General features: G+C 40.9%; 1 protein-coding gene across 6 annotated transcripts in view; it reads left to right on the forward strand.

Moving 5' to 3' along the window:
* Positions 1-13,741, forward strand: part of LOC143283773 (bridge-like lipid transfer protein family member 1) — a 103,073-nt gene that overhangs the window by 44,452 nt on the left and 44,880 nt on the right. For 5 of the 6 annotated variants that reach the window (XM_076590119.1, XM_076590123.1, XM_076590120.1 and 2 more), the window contains exons 36-46: positions 366-578; positions 2,214-2,261; positions 4,621-4,828; positions 5,901-5,990; positions 6,849-7,100; positions 7,868-7,996; positions 8,843-8,963; positions 9,596-9,669; positions 10,203-10,383; positions 11,229-11,446; positions 12,726-12,852. In XM_076590119.1, coding sequence (XP_076446234.1) covers positions 366-578; positions 2,214-2,261; positions 4,621-4,828; positions 5,901-5,990; positions 6,849-7,100; positions 7,868-7,996; positions 8,843-8,963; positions 9,596-9,669; positions 10,203-10,383; positions 11,229-11,446; positions 12,726-12,852 — 1,661 coding nt within the window. The remainder of the gene's footprint in view (positions 1-365; positions 579-2,213; positions 2,262-4,620; positions 4,829-5,900; positions 5,991-6,848; positions 7,101-7,867; positions 7,997-8,842; positions 8,964-9,595; positions 9,670-10,202; positions 10,384-11,228; positions 11,447-12,725; positions 12,853-13,741) is intronic. The other variant, XM_076590122.1, reaches the window with a different exon arrangement.

Below are 13,741 nucleotides of genomic sequence, written 5' to 3' on the forward strand. Positions count from 1 at the left end.
AGATATCAAAATGGGCTGAAGGAAATAATGTCAGTGAAGTGAATACAAAATGATGTGATTAAAAAAGAAGAAAATGTATTTCACTGTGTCAGGAAATATACTAGTTTGGGGGATATTAGGGTGTCCTGTAATGTTTGACTGGTATTATATTGTGCTTTTTAGATTTTCCTAAATTAGTTTTTTGATTATTATCATAAACCCAACGTGCTGATGAGGTCTTGATAGCCTACCATAGGTTTGTGTAGAACATTATGACAACAGAAAAAAGGAAAAAAAAAGCAATTGCATAAAAATGAAAAGAAAGTAAAGTGAAAGATACAGAGAGGACAAACTGTAGAACTAAAAACACTTCCCTCACACCACAGAACTGTGGTGACGATCAACATCAGCCGTTCCCAAGCCCTGCTGACGACGGTGATGCGACGTGGGAAGGAGCGGAACTCTGCGCTGGTGTCGGTGGGCATGATCGATGTGAACATCCCCCAGCATCCTGTGGTGCTGCATGGAATGATGACGCGCAGCTCTCGCCGCCTCACCACCACTCTGCAGGAGTTCCGCTGGCCTCTGTCTCGGGCAGGGTGCGTACTCTGTGTTTTTTTGGGGGGTGTCTGCTGTGTTTGCTTGGATGGTCATTTGTGTGGCCTCTGTCTTGGGCAGGGTGCATACTGTGTGTTTTTTGGGGGGGTCTGCTGTGTTTGCTTGGATGATTATTTGTGTGGCCTCTGTCTTGGGCAGGGTGTGTACTGTGTGCTTTTTGGGGGGTCTGCTATGTTTTTTTGGATGGTCATTTGTGTGGTCCTATGTCTCTTCCAGGGTGCATACTGTGTTCTTTTGCGGGTCTTCTGCATTTGGTGGTCATTTGTGTTTTGTTTTGTGTGGTCTTCTGTCTTGGACAGGGTTTGGACTGTGTACTTTTGGGGGTCTTCTGTGTCTGGTGGTGTTTTGTGTGGTCTTCCGTCTCGGGCAGAGTTCATACTGTGTGCTTTTGAGGTCATCTCTGTGTTTGTTTGGTGGCCGTTTCTGTGGTGTTTTGTGTGGCCTTCTGTCTTTTGCAGGGTGTGTACTGTGTTCTTTTGGGGGTCTTCTGTGTTTGATGGTGGTTTGTATGGTGTTTTGTGTGGCTTCTGTCTTGGGCAGGGTTCATACTGTGTGCTTCTTGGGGATCTTCTGGGTTTGTTTGATGGTTATTTGTTTTGTATTGTTTGTGGGTGTGAGGTGGTGGTGGTGTTTTGTTGTGGTGTTTTATTGTTATGCGATGTGGTGTGGTGTATACCATGGTGGTGGTGTTTTATTGTGTTATGTTGTATTGTGTCATCATGTGTTATGTGGTATTGTTGTGTTGATGTGTTCTAACATGTTATATTTTGTGTTGTGCCATATTATATGCTGTTGTATTATATTGTTTCTTTGATGTCTTGTGATGTGTTGTAATGTTTTGTGTTGTGTTGTATTGTGTTGCATTGCATATGTTTTGTTATTATGCTGTAATGTGTTGTATTGTGATGTTTTGTGTTGCATTACCCTGTATTTTATTATTTTGTTTTGTGTTGTGTTTTCTTCTTCTTCTTCTTCTTCTTCCGTGTTCCCTCGTGTTGTGTTTTGATGTGTTGAGTTGTGTCCTGTCAGAATGTGTTGTGTCATAATGTGTTGTATTACATTGCACTGGGTTTTTTTTTTTTTTTTACTGCTCTGTGCTGTATTCCAGAACTCTGAATAGCACTCCATTGCTGAACATTGAATGGTCTTGTGCAGAAAAATGTATAATGTATAATGAACTGAAATCTAATCTTGAAAATAAGACCTCAGTATTTCACAGAACATTACATTTGGTGAAAGTTTCAAGACCAGTGTTCAGTAAATCAGCAGATTCTGCAGTATAGCGGCTTTGTGTGTGTGTGTGTGTGTGTGTGTGTGTGTGTGAGAGAGAGAGAGAGAGAGAGAGAGAGAGAGAGAGAGAGTGGCCATATCTGCATTTGCATTTGGACACATGTTTATATTTTTACCTTTGTGTATATATATCTGTTTATCTGTATCTATATCTATCCATATATGATTTTTTTTCTATGCGGTGTATGGGTTTGCTTGCAGGTATATATACAGAGGTAGTAGCCTGTGGGCATATTTAAATCCCACCCAATTAGATATATCTGCATTTTTAATAGATGAAGACATATATCAGAGATGATGTATTATGTCATGTGGCGGTGTTATAGGTTTACCATCAACATGCAACAGCATCCAGTTACATCCAGTCTAGTGAGGTGAGGGTAACACTTTGTCATGACCATACACAACTGTGTCAGTTTGGTTCTCCCTCAGTTCCGGATGTGTGTAACAGTGTGCTACTCACCTGATGGTACTTCTAGGTTTTCACAGGCACCAGTTCAGTTTTTTTTGATTTGTTGATAGATAGATATTTTGCATTTATGTTATGAAGTTAGAAAATATTATTTATTTATTTTATTTGGCTTTTGGTGGTAGCGTCTATTAACATAAATTCTCCCTTTGAAGGCATGTTTGCTTGTGTGTGCACTCATACAAACACATGTATGTTACATTACTTGTGTACATATACCAGTGATATATTTGCAGATTCATCCAAATTTTATGTGATCATGGACCTGTTCTGAAAGAAAAAAGTAATAAAATAATGAAAACATGATTAAATTTTCTTCTAGAAAGACATGTACACACCATATTTGTTCTTATGTGTTTTGTCTTTGGTGTAGGCCAAACTTTCCTTGAAGTTAAGATAAATTCAGTTTGAACAATGATGAATCTGAATTAAAAAAAAGAGAAAAAAAAACAACCTTGCTGCCTTGTGTGTTTAATACACCACAGGCTGTGAGCTTTTTCATTATAAATAGCATTCCCACCTGTTGGAAATTATGTGCCATAAATTTCCTTTTTTTCTATTGCTATATTTGTTTCAGCCTTTTTCCTTTCCTTACTGATATCTCTTCCATTCTATTTTCTGCCTTGTTGGTCCATTTACCATCTTCTTCTTCTTTTTTCTTTTAATAGAAAGACTTTAATTCTTTTTTCTTTCTCAGAACTTGATGATTAGGCATCATTGTTGTGCTGTACTCTTTTTTGTGCCAAGGATGTGTGAGTTAGCTGTTAGCAATTATGTGATTTGTATGCCTATTGTTATACATAGTTGTTTTTTTATGTATGATTATGTTTATGTTCAGGTTAGTTTTGTGTTAAACCTCTGTGGAAAAAATTATTGATGGAATGGTTAATGTCAGAGGCATGTCTAAGCTTTTTATGCATGAATATGAATACTTTTGTGTGATTTTCTTTTCCAAATGTTTTTATTTTTTTCCCCCAGGTTCTACAAGAGCAATACATTGTTTGTCAGCTCAGATATGTTGCTGACTGGCCTATAAGCAACAAAGATGATAATGAGACTAATACCAGACCTGTGTATTATTGGAGTAAGACACCTGTCCTTGTTCATGACGCCGAGTTTGTTCAATCCTTTTGGTTAGTCCACAAAACTCAGCTTCCTCTCCCTGTTTGAGTACAGCTGACCTTCCATGTCTTTGGTGCATCTTGTCAGTATCTGGGTTTGAGTGTGGCAGCCCTCCCCCCAACCTTTTGCCTGCATCTTGTCAGTATTTCAGCTTGAGTACATCTTAACGTTCACCTGTTTTAAACACCTTGTTAGTATTTGGGTTTGTTTGCAGGCGATGTTTTCATCGTTTTTAGTACATCTTTTAAGTGTTTGTGTTTGAGTGCAGCTGACCTTTCACCTTGATAGTGCATATTTCAGTGTTGGTTTGATTTTTTTTTAAGGAGTTTTAAAAAATTTTTTGATTAAAAAAAAAAGTCTTTTTATTGCAGCTGATATTTTTTCACCTCTTTAATGCATCTTGTTTGGGTAAAGTACAGCATACCTTGTTCAGTCCTGAAATGGCTCTTTTGCGCTTGGCTGGGCTATATACGCAATGTGATTTTATTTAATTTGAGCATACGTTGTTTCATATGTGTGTTTTTGTAGTTCTGAATTTAACACACTGAATGATACTCTTAAGCAGAGAAAGAAATGGTTTCTCACATGTAGGTTACAGGAATTTCCCAGTTCCCATCATCAGCATAGACTGAATTTTATTCATGTACATATTTTATCTCATTCTGCACGATCATGAGATTTTGAATGATAATTGGATGCATAAATGTCTGTTCATGGTCAGAATTTTTGCAGCATGACTGAACCTGTTGATAAATCAACCATCTGTTATTCATTTGGTGCTTGATGATACATGTAAGTGCTCACCCCCATTTCGTGCAAATTTCACCCTACATTTGGAGGTGGGTAATTTACTGGGTACTCTACCCTTCACAGGGCCCCGTTCCCTTTCTTAGTTTCACCACACAGCACTGGCTGGGCTGGGAGTGACAACAAAACTGAAAGTGAAACAAGACACTTTTCTTTTCTGTGTGTGTATGGGGGGTGGGGGTGGGGTTGAGGGTGTGTGTGTGGGTGTTTACAAGGTATTTTACCCTGTTCACCATTTTTAACCCAAATGGGTGTGGAGATCAGGGGGGTTAGTAGATACTGGGTGTTTTTACAAGGTAGTTAACGATGACATGTTTGTGCCTTCTTTTGTTCAGGAAAGGCCAGGACTTGAACGATTCCAACAACGCTGCCCCCCAGCCGCTGGACACGGTGGAGGAGTCTGACAAGACGGACTCCAAGCAGCCAATCAAAAAGAGCAGCGAGAAGGTGAAGGACAAGAACCTGCACATCCACTTCAAGGCCCTGTTCCATGGGCTGACCATCGGAGCCTCCATCCTGCCCTCGCTTAAAGCTCAGCACAAGGTGGGCTGGTTTGGACTCTCTTCTTCGTGTTTGGGAGGGCAGGGGAGGGATATGGGGGTGTGGGTGGGAGTGAGGGAGGGAGAGAGAGAGAGAGAGAGAGAGAGAGAGAAAGAAAAGACTAACAGTGACATTGACACTGACAAAAGTTTAATTGTCAGGCCACCTGCCCGTACTCAACTGTGAGTGGGGATACGTGTGGGAAGAAGTGAAGGGAGTGGGTGGATAGGATAGGGTTTTTTTTTCACACATGCATCAAGAGAGAGAGAGAGAGTGTGTGTGTGTGTATCTGTCTGCAAGCCTGTTATGTGGTTTTTCAAATACAGTGAATTGGTGAATTTATGCAGTTTTATAATGTCTCCATGTATATGTACATGTCAGTGTGTATGAGTGCATTGTGCATATTTGTATGTACTCATATATATATATGAATGAGCAAGTGAAGAGAAGAAAATATGCATGGCAGTGCAAATGAAAATGGATACACGTTTCTCGTCAATTTTTGTGATAATAGTTGGTTTGTATTCCTTGCTGATTCTGTTGTGAAGATTTTGTTTTGAACAAAACAGATGGTTGTTGCTGTTCTGTGTGACTGACTTGTCACTTTCAGAGCAATGACAAACAGTCCAGCCAAAAACAGATCAGTCTGTTAGCAGACAACAGGCTGGGCAGATCTGCAAAACCAACATAATAGTTTGACTCAAGACTATTGGCTTCAAATAAAAGAATTCAGTATGTGCCTGTTTTTTTATTTTATTTTTTTTTTTTATTGACTTAATGATTGACCGACCACTCCTCACCCAAAAATGATAGAAAACAAGGACAGCGTGCACATGCTCTCTCTTACCCCCCTCCCCACGTTACATGTACAGCACACACACATCCACCTTCCACACAAAATTACTTCAAAACACAACAGCAACATGCTCTTCTTTTTTTGTCTATAAGTTTAGGACACAGTTTTAGGTTTCTCTCTGGCTGGCTGGTTTTTTTTTCTGTTTCTGTCTGTGCCATTTCTGTTCTCCTTCTTTTTTCTTTTGTTTGTTTATTTAATGTTGTGTGTTTATGAGTGCAGACGGGGACCATCACAGTAACTGGCATTACAGGGAAGAAGGCCCGCTTCAACCTGGTCCTGCCTAAACACACCCTGAGCTTCAAGTCCAAGGTATTTAAAACAAGGCAAAAAAAAAGAAAAAAAAAGAAAAAGATATTTGCATGTGTGTGTGGGTTTTTTTTGTGTGCGTATGGGTGTGTGTGTGTTTGTGCATGTGTGTGTGTGTTGTTGTGTGTATGTGTACATGTGAGTGTGTGTCTGTGGAGTGTGAATGTGTGTGCATGTGCATGTGTGTGTGCATGTGTGTGTGTGTGTGTGTGTGTGTGTGTGTGTGCTCTCTTTGTGACTGACATATTACTGTAATGCCCTTTGAGAGGTTTGAAAACAGTCTTCATCCTCCTCTTCTTCCTGTACAAAACAAAATGGTCCCATTATTTATTTTGCGGACAATTTTCATCTTTAATTAAATTTCATTTTGGTCAGAAATGGTGGCACATGGCTGTTCAGTTTCATTTCTATTTCATTTTCCTACTGAAATGAATGTCTTTTGGTACGTAGCTGCCTGAACAGTTGCAGCTCCCACCTCTTGTAAAACCATGCCTCATTATTAGAAACCCCAAACAGATATCCAGAGAAAGTTATTGCGTATCTTATTTCATGGAAATTTGGTTGAACCAGAAAACAGGTGCTTATTGTAGCCGCATAGGGCTGCAAACAAGAATATATTATATTGGAATGATGAAAACAGTGGCTCATGGGAAGAGGTTCAGATGCACTTGATGTTTGAAATTCAGCAACAAAATGACCAAAGAGGTTGGAATTCTGTTAATATCCTGTCACTCTTACCTGTGATTGTAGACATACTGACTTTCTGACCTTGTGTTGATTGTAGCGAACTGACTACAAAAAAAAAAAAAAAAAAAAAGCACACTAGACCTCATTTTTGCCCAACTCTTCCACACCGTCCAGGTGACAACGTCAGGGGAGACAACCATCCCCTCCTCGGCGAGCATCGAGTTGCCCCCCATCCAGGTGATCGCGGACTACCGGCACGCCAAGTCTGACGTGAACACGGCAAGCCAGGCATCGGGGATCGAGGAGGGGCTGCAGCTGAGGGAGGGCAGCTACCTGAACGCGGTGGCCGAGGTGGGCATGCTGGAGCACAGCCTGACCACCGACCTGCTGAACCACCTGGTCTTTGTGCAGAAAGTCTTCATGAAGGTGAGCTGTGATGGTCATCATCTTGTTGTTGTTGTTGTGTAAGGTTCATTCGTTACAACCAGAGAGAACACTGATTGGACTTTCAAAACCCCATGTGTGCCATAGCACATATCACATGCATGCATAGTGACATGGCTGATGACATCATCAGAAGAAGGGAAATAACTCTGAAAGGCTGAAAATTCACACAGTTTATCTAGAGAGGTATAACTCCAGGCTTATAGTTTTGGATATTGTTTTATGACTTGAGACATCACTTTCTACTGTTTTTTTCCCCTGGCACTGAAGGAGTTATTAAAATCTTTATTCTAGGCAGCTGTAGGCTGAGGTACAGTTCAAGATACAAAGAGAGTCAGGGTGACAGTGCTGTGAGTGGTCATTGCATGCAAGGGAAGGAGCAGAGAGGCAGAGACAAAGAGAGTGGTGCTGCAGATAAAAGAACCCACTGCAACAAAGGGTTGTCTCTGGTAAAATTCTGTGGAAAAATCCACTTTGATAGGAAAACAAATAAAATTGCAGGCAGAAAAAAAGAAGAAAAAAAAAGGTGTCACTCAGTGTAGTGACGCGCTCTCCCTGGGGAGAGCAGCCCAGATTTCACACAGAGAAATCTGTTGTGACAAAAAGAGTAATACAATACATTACAATTCAATATAATACAATACAATATAATGTTTGTTGATAAAATACAATACAAATACAGCACAATACAATACAGTACAATGCAATACAATACAAAGCAATACATTGTTTATTTATGTTTTATACAGGAGGTGAACGAGGTGGTGCAGAAAGTGTCGGGCAGCGACCAGCCCATGTGGTTGTGGTCAGAGGAGGACCGACGTGTCATCGAGACCCACCACGACACCCTGCTCTACTCCTTTTCCATCCGTCTCAAGGTAGGATGGTCAGTCATGTCAGACTGTGACCTGTTCAGAACAGCAGAGGAGGCAACTGCTGTCCGGACTATCTGAGCTAGAATTTGAGTATCGTAGAGAGGGTCTTGCCCAAGTTACATCCACCACTCTCTTATCTTTGAGGGTTTTAGAAGAGTCAGCGTTGGGATGGTCCTAAAAGGCCAGCTAGCCCTCCATGTTACAGCACTAAGAGCCAGCGCAATCTTGCCTTGATGGGTTTTTTTTTTAAAGTAATAGTCTTCACAAAAGACTAAACTGTAAATGAATTTCCACAGCAGTGGAGAAGCCATTGATCATGCAGCAATCACTTTGCTGTTGTTCCAACAGTAAGCATTAGTCAGTCTCGGATGTAAGCCGCCACAGACAGGTGTGGATGCTGCAAGTGTGTTGTCTGCTGGCAGATTCATTTCATTTCAGTTTCTAGGAGGCGTCAAAGCATGTGGACTGATCCATTTATGCTGCACATCATCTACTTCAAAAGAAAAAGGTGGAGGTGCAGGCTAAGGATGGGGGTTGATACCTGACCTACAGACAGATCTAAGGCTTTAGTTTGGTCTTGGAAGCTTACAGAGTAGCGTAATGAGCATCCAATCATTTTTTTTAAATGGATTGAAATGACAGAAAGAAAAATAAATTGCTCCTTAGTTAATTTTAAGCTGGATAGTGACATTTTGATTTAGTCTTAGATTTATAAGTAAGCTTTGCCAGGTCATTGATTCTTTTGATTTGAACAGTTTGATTGATTGATTGTTGAGATATTTTACAAAGTGACTGATTGGTGAAATCATTGATTGACAAATTAGATTATTTTATTTTATTTTACTCCAGGGCATCCAAATTACAGCAACCACCCCAACATCAAATGCTGTGAGGTTTGAGACAGGAGAAATCACCCTTGACCTTTCCAACAGAGTGCAGATTTCTTCCAAAGACACAGCATCTGACAACGGTAAAGTGGTGTCATATTTGCCTTTTTTTATAAATTGTTTTTTATTACTTGTGTATTTTTTAAGATTTGGATTCAGATAAGTAAAAGTGTGGAGTTGGTGTATTTATATGATTAATTACGGAAATTACAGGAATGTGAAATTTTGGTGTTACGTGGCACATTCTGTGTTTCAGAGAACCACAAGTAATTTATCATTGATTCAGGGAGCCTTTCTGGATATTCTGTTATGTTCCTGAACATTGATCAATAATGAAACATCCAAGCAGCTCAATTCTTACAGGATTATGTTGTACGTATATGATAAATAACTTAATTTGCAAGCATGAGAATGCTGCTGATGAGTATGTTTGTCAGTGAAGGGTTGTCACCTCACTCATATAAGACTGAGCTTACAAGTCAGGATGTTAGTCATCATGCTTTATTTGGAAATCTTCCTCTTGGTATTGCATTACTCTTGTTCAGAAAAAAAAAATCAGTTACGTTATTGAAACGTACACAGAAAGTAATAACAGAACTTCAGACTGCCGCCACACTGACCTCGCTTGACCAATGTTCAGCAGTCAAAGGGTTTGATAAGCAGACCTGCTTGCACATGAGATGTTACTTTATCAGTGAGGTGTTGTGTGTTTCAGAACCGGAGGAAGCCCAGAAGATGTTTGTGCAGGCTGTTGTTGACCTGAACTTGGCTTTGGGACAACTGCTTCGGGTGAGGGATAGGTGAACTGTTCACATGGCATGGCAAACGCTACACTTTGTTGCATTTCCTTGATTATTTTTCATTTACCTATCTTTTTTTTAAAAAAGAAGAAAAATGTGTTGCTTATCTTCTCTGTGGTATTGTTTCCATAATGTTGACTGATGCCTGTTCTGATTCTGATTCAAAGACAATTTTTGTTGTCATTGGGGCAAGTAGATTAAAAGATCTCTACTTGTCCTCCCAAATTTCCACTTGCCCTCCCCAAATAAAGAGACAGTTAATAAAGGTAAGTACTGGAAGCAAGGACAAGTTAGCTGTCTGTCTATCTGTCTATCTATCTATCTGTCTTTCTACCTACGTCTATAGCCATATGTATGTTTGTAGTATGTTATGTATGTATATATGTATGTATGCATGCATGCATCTGTCTCAGTCTATCTATCTGTGTCTGTCAAGTGTTTTGTTATTTTTCTGTAATCTAAATGCTTAGCAAGTGGAAATGCATTCTACTTGGCATTTAGATCATCCATGGATTTTGACAGAACCCGGTGTTTGAAGAGGCAGAGCCAGAGTTTCACACGATGGCTTTCTTCAAGACGACGATCAGAGTGCGCAATGCTCTGCAGGATGAAATGGTGCCGCAGGTGTCCAGCGACCAGGAGGCTTTGCTTATCCACCTGTCCCGGCCCATCATGCTGGCTCAGCCTGCTGCCTTCGACAAAGGTGTGTGTGTGTGTGTGTGTGTCTGTATGTGATGTGTGTGTGTGCGTGTGTGCGTGTGTGTGTGTGTGTGTGTGTGAAGATTGTATATGTGTATGTGTGTTTCCTGCACCGAAAAACAACATCAGCAACAGAACTCATTGAATTTCTTTAAATTAGATCAAGACAGTTGTCCTTGACAACATCACAAAGCAACACTCTTCCCTCCAAATCTCCTCCCATATCTGTTTCGATCCTTCCCCAGTGTCCATAAACATCCATTATGTCCTTACATGATTCTCAACATAACCAACCCTGCCCTCTCTCTCATGCTGGCTCAGCCCGCCTGCCTTCAACAAAGGTGTGTGTATATGTGAGTGTGTGTGTGTGTGAGTGTGTGTGTGTGTGTGTGTGTGCGTGTGCGTGTGCGTGTGATATGTGTGTGTATGATACGTGATGTGTGTTTGTGATGTGTGTGTGTGTGTGTGTGTGTGTATGCATGCGTACATGCATTAGTGTGTGTGAGTCATGCATGGATCTAGGTCTTTTAAAAAATCTTTTTGATTTTCACAGTGTACAATCACAAAAAAAAACCCAGTTATTTCACGGACACTTGCACTAACAACCTGACACTATTTTTATCATCAACACATCCCAAAGCACTTCAAGGACACATGCACTCACAACCTGACACTGTTTTGATTATCAACACATCTCAAACCACAGCCTCACAATATTTTGTTCTCCATTCACCCCAAACCACTTCAAGGACATATGCACTCACAACCAGACACCATTTTGTTCTCCATTCACCCCATACGACTTCATGGACATGCCTACTCACATCCTGTTACCACTGTGGTCCTCAGCGGTGTTGGTGTGGCTGAACTACAAGAACGCCTACGAGTACTGGACAGAGCAGCGCATGACGCTGAACACGGAGGTGCTGACGGCCACCAGACAGGTGATGGACAAGCTGCCACAGATGGCGCCGGCTGCGGCCTCCGCCTCCTTCAGCACCCTTTTCCTGCAGCTGACAGTTGACGACATGGGCATCTGTGTGCCCCTCAACTCCTCCCCCTTTCAGGTGGGGAGATGTGTTTGTGTGTAGTTTAGGGGTGCGTGTGGGTCGGGTGCGTGTATGTGTGTGTGAGTGTGTTTGTGCACATTTGTGTGTATGTGTGAGCATGTGTGTGTGTGTGTGAGTGTGTTTGTGCACATTTGTGTGTATGTGTGAGCATGTGTGTGTGTGTGTGTGTTTGCACGTGTGTGTATGTGTGAGCATGTGTGTGTGTGTGTGTGTGTGTGTGCGTGCGTGCATGCATATTGTGTGTGTGGGTCCACCAATTTTTTTTTTCTGTATTTTTACGCTGCAGTTCCCACATTTACTCTCATGTCTGAGTAGGCGTTTATGAATTATGAATTATATATGACTGTTTTTACCTTGTATTATGATAAAGGAATGAATTCTGTTTTCAGGGATATTCCTCTATTTATGTCTTGGCCTCTCTCTGGTCTTGTCTGCATGTGTTTTTGATTTTAAACAGATTTTGAACTTCCCAAAAATTCATGGCACAAACTCAACCTGTTTTTGTTCTCTGTTTTTCAGTTTCACTCTTGTCTGTCTGTAAGGTAGTGCTAGAGTGTTGGTGTTTTAAGTTCTGTGTTTTAACTCAAGTCACGTCAGACCTGGTACAGGTGGATGTTTCATTGTAAACAAAGCTGATGTCATGAAGAGCTTGTAAAAATCCTTATATGGAAGGTTCAGTTACAGAATGCTGCTTGTTTACCGATTGAGAGGCCTGGACCCATGTAACTCGAGCTGTACAGAATTAACAGGTTTTAACCATGCACACATGACTGTACTTCTGCCTAGTTTTCTTTTCCATGTGTTTTTGTTTTTGTTTTATTTTTTCAGGTTTTATAGAACCAATATTCACAGATTTTCTTCCCTGATACGGGTGTGTGGCAGAATGGTTGTGAAGCTTATCTGCCAACACAGTGCTCATGAGGGTCTAGGTTTGAATCCCACTCTCATCCTTTATCCCATGTTTGACTAGAAAATCACAACTGAACATCTAGTCATTTGGATGAGATGATCAACCAAGGTGCACTGAAAAAGAACCCATGGCATCATAACTCATGGTGTTGTCCCCTGGTAAAATTCTTTAGGAGAAATCCACTGATTCGTGGTACACAAATATATAAGCATGCACTCAAAGCCAGAATGTTACGTTGGGTTATGCTTCTGGTCGGGCATCTGCCTAGCATATAATCATTGTATAGCTTATATGGATTTATCTGAATGCAGTAAAGCCTCCTTTATAAATTGAAACCCAAAGATTTAAGATGTTTGTTGACTGCAGAGCCAAGGACCGTCGGCAAGCCGTATCGTGGACAGTGAGCCTGGGGCAGCTCTGGTCCTGACTGTGGAGAACACTCAGATCTCTGCCTGCTCCTCTGGCTCCCTCATCAGCAAGGGCAAGTTTGAAGGTAAGTAGCTGGGGGCTTGTCTCCTTAGCCTTCTACAGGGGTCATAAAAAATTAGGGACCTTCAAAGTTTGAAGGTCAGTGGCTGAGGGCTTGTCTCTCTAGTAATATACAGGGTTCCCAAAAAGTTAAGGACCTTCAAAGTTTGAAGGTCAGTGGTTTGGGGGCTTGTCTCTCTAGTAGTCTACAGGGGTCACAAATCGGTATGTTTTCATAAAAAGTTAAAAATTGAATTATGCTGGTTCCCCATAATCATTACATTGGCTACATACACTGCTGTTTGCTAAAAATTAAGCACCATTTCTTCATACCCTTATGAAGAAAACTGTGCAAGTTCCCAAGTGGTCCTTAACTTTTTTTTATAAACCTTGTAGTTTAATAAAGTTGTTAACTGTGGAGAATAGCTAGCACGAGCTATAGCAGCAACTCTAGAAATAACTTTGGCTCCATGGTCAAGGAATGGCAACCGCCATCCTTTCGCAGGTTGGTAATAAGTGCAACTTTCTTTTTCTCCTCCCTCGCTGTCTCCGTGCATACATGCACAAGTTTTGTAGATACAACTGTCAACTTTTTTTTTCACCATACCTTTTCTAAACAGTCAATTTTTAACTCATTGTGCTCCAAGTACGAGTTAACTTGTATCATGATTACTTCCCCTGTGGACCAGGTACGCGTATTCTCGTACCGACACACTATTCTGATTTTGTTTATTCTTGCTTGGTACAGTTGGCATTCTAAACTGAACCGTTTATGGATTCCGAAAGCATGAAAACGAAGCTTGGTTCATTCGATGAAATCAAAGCATTCTCCATCGATTTTCACTGTTTTAGTGAACCACCCTGTTTTTTCTGCAGTGGTTTTATGTAGTGCTGGTCCAGGGAAGTTGTAGCAG

The sequence above is a fragment of the Babylonia areolata genome, chromosome 7, assembly GCF_041734735.1.
Source record: "Babylonia areolata isolate BAREFJ2019XMU chromosome 7, ASM4173473v1, whole genome shotgun sequence".
Classification (NCBI taxonomy): domain Eukaryota; kingdom Metazoa; phylum Mollusca; class Gastropoda; order Neogastropoda; family Buccinidae; genus Babylonia; species Babylonia areolata.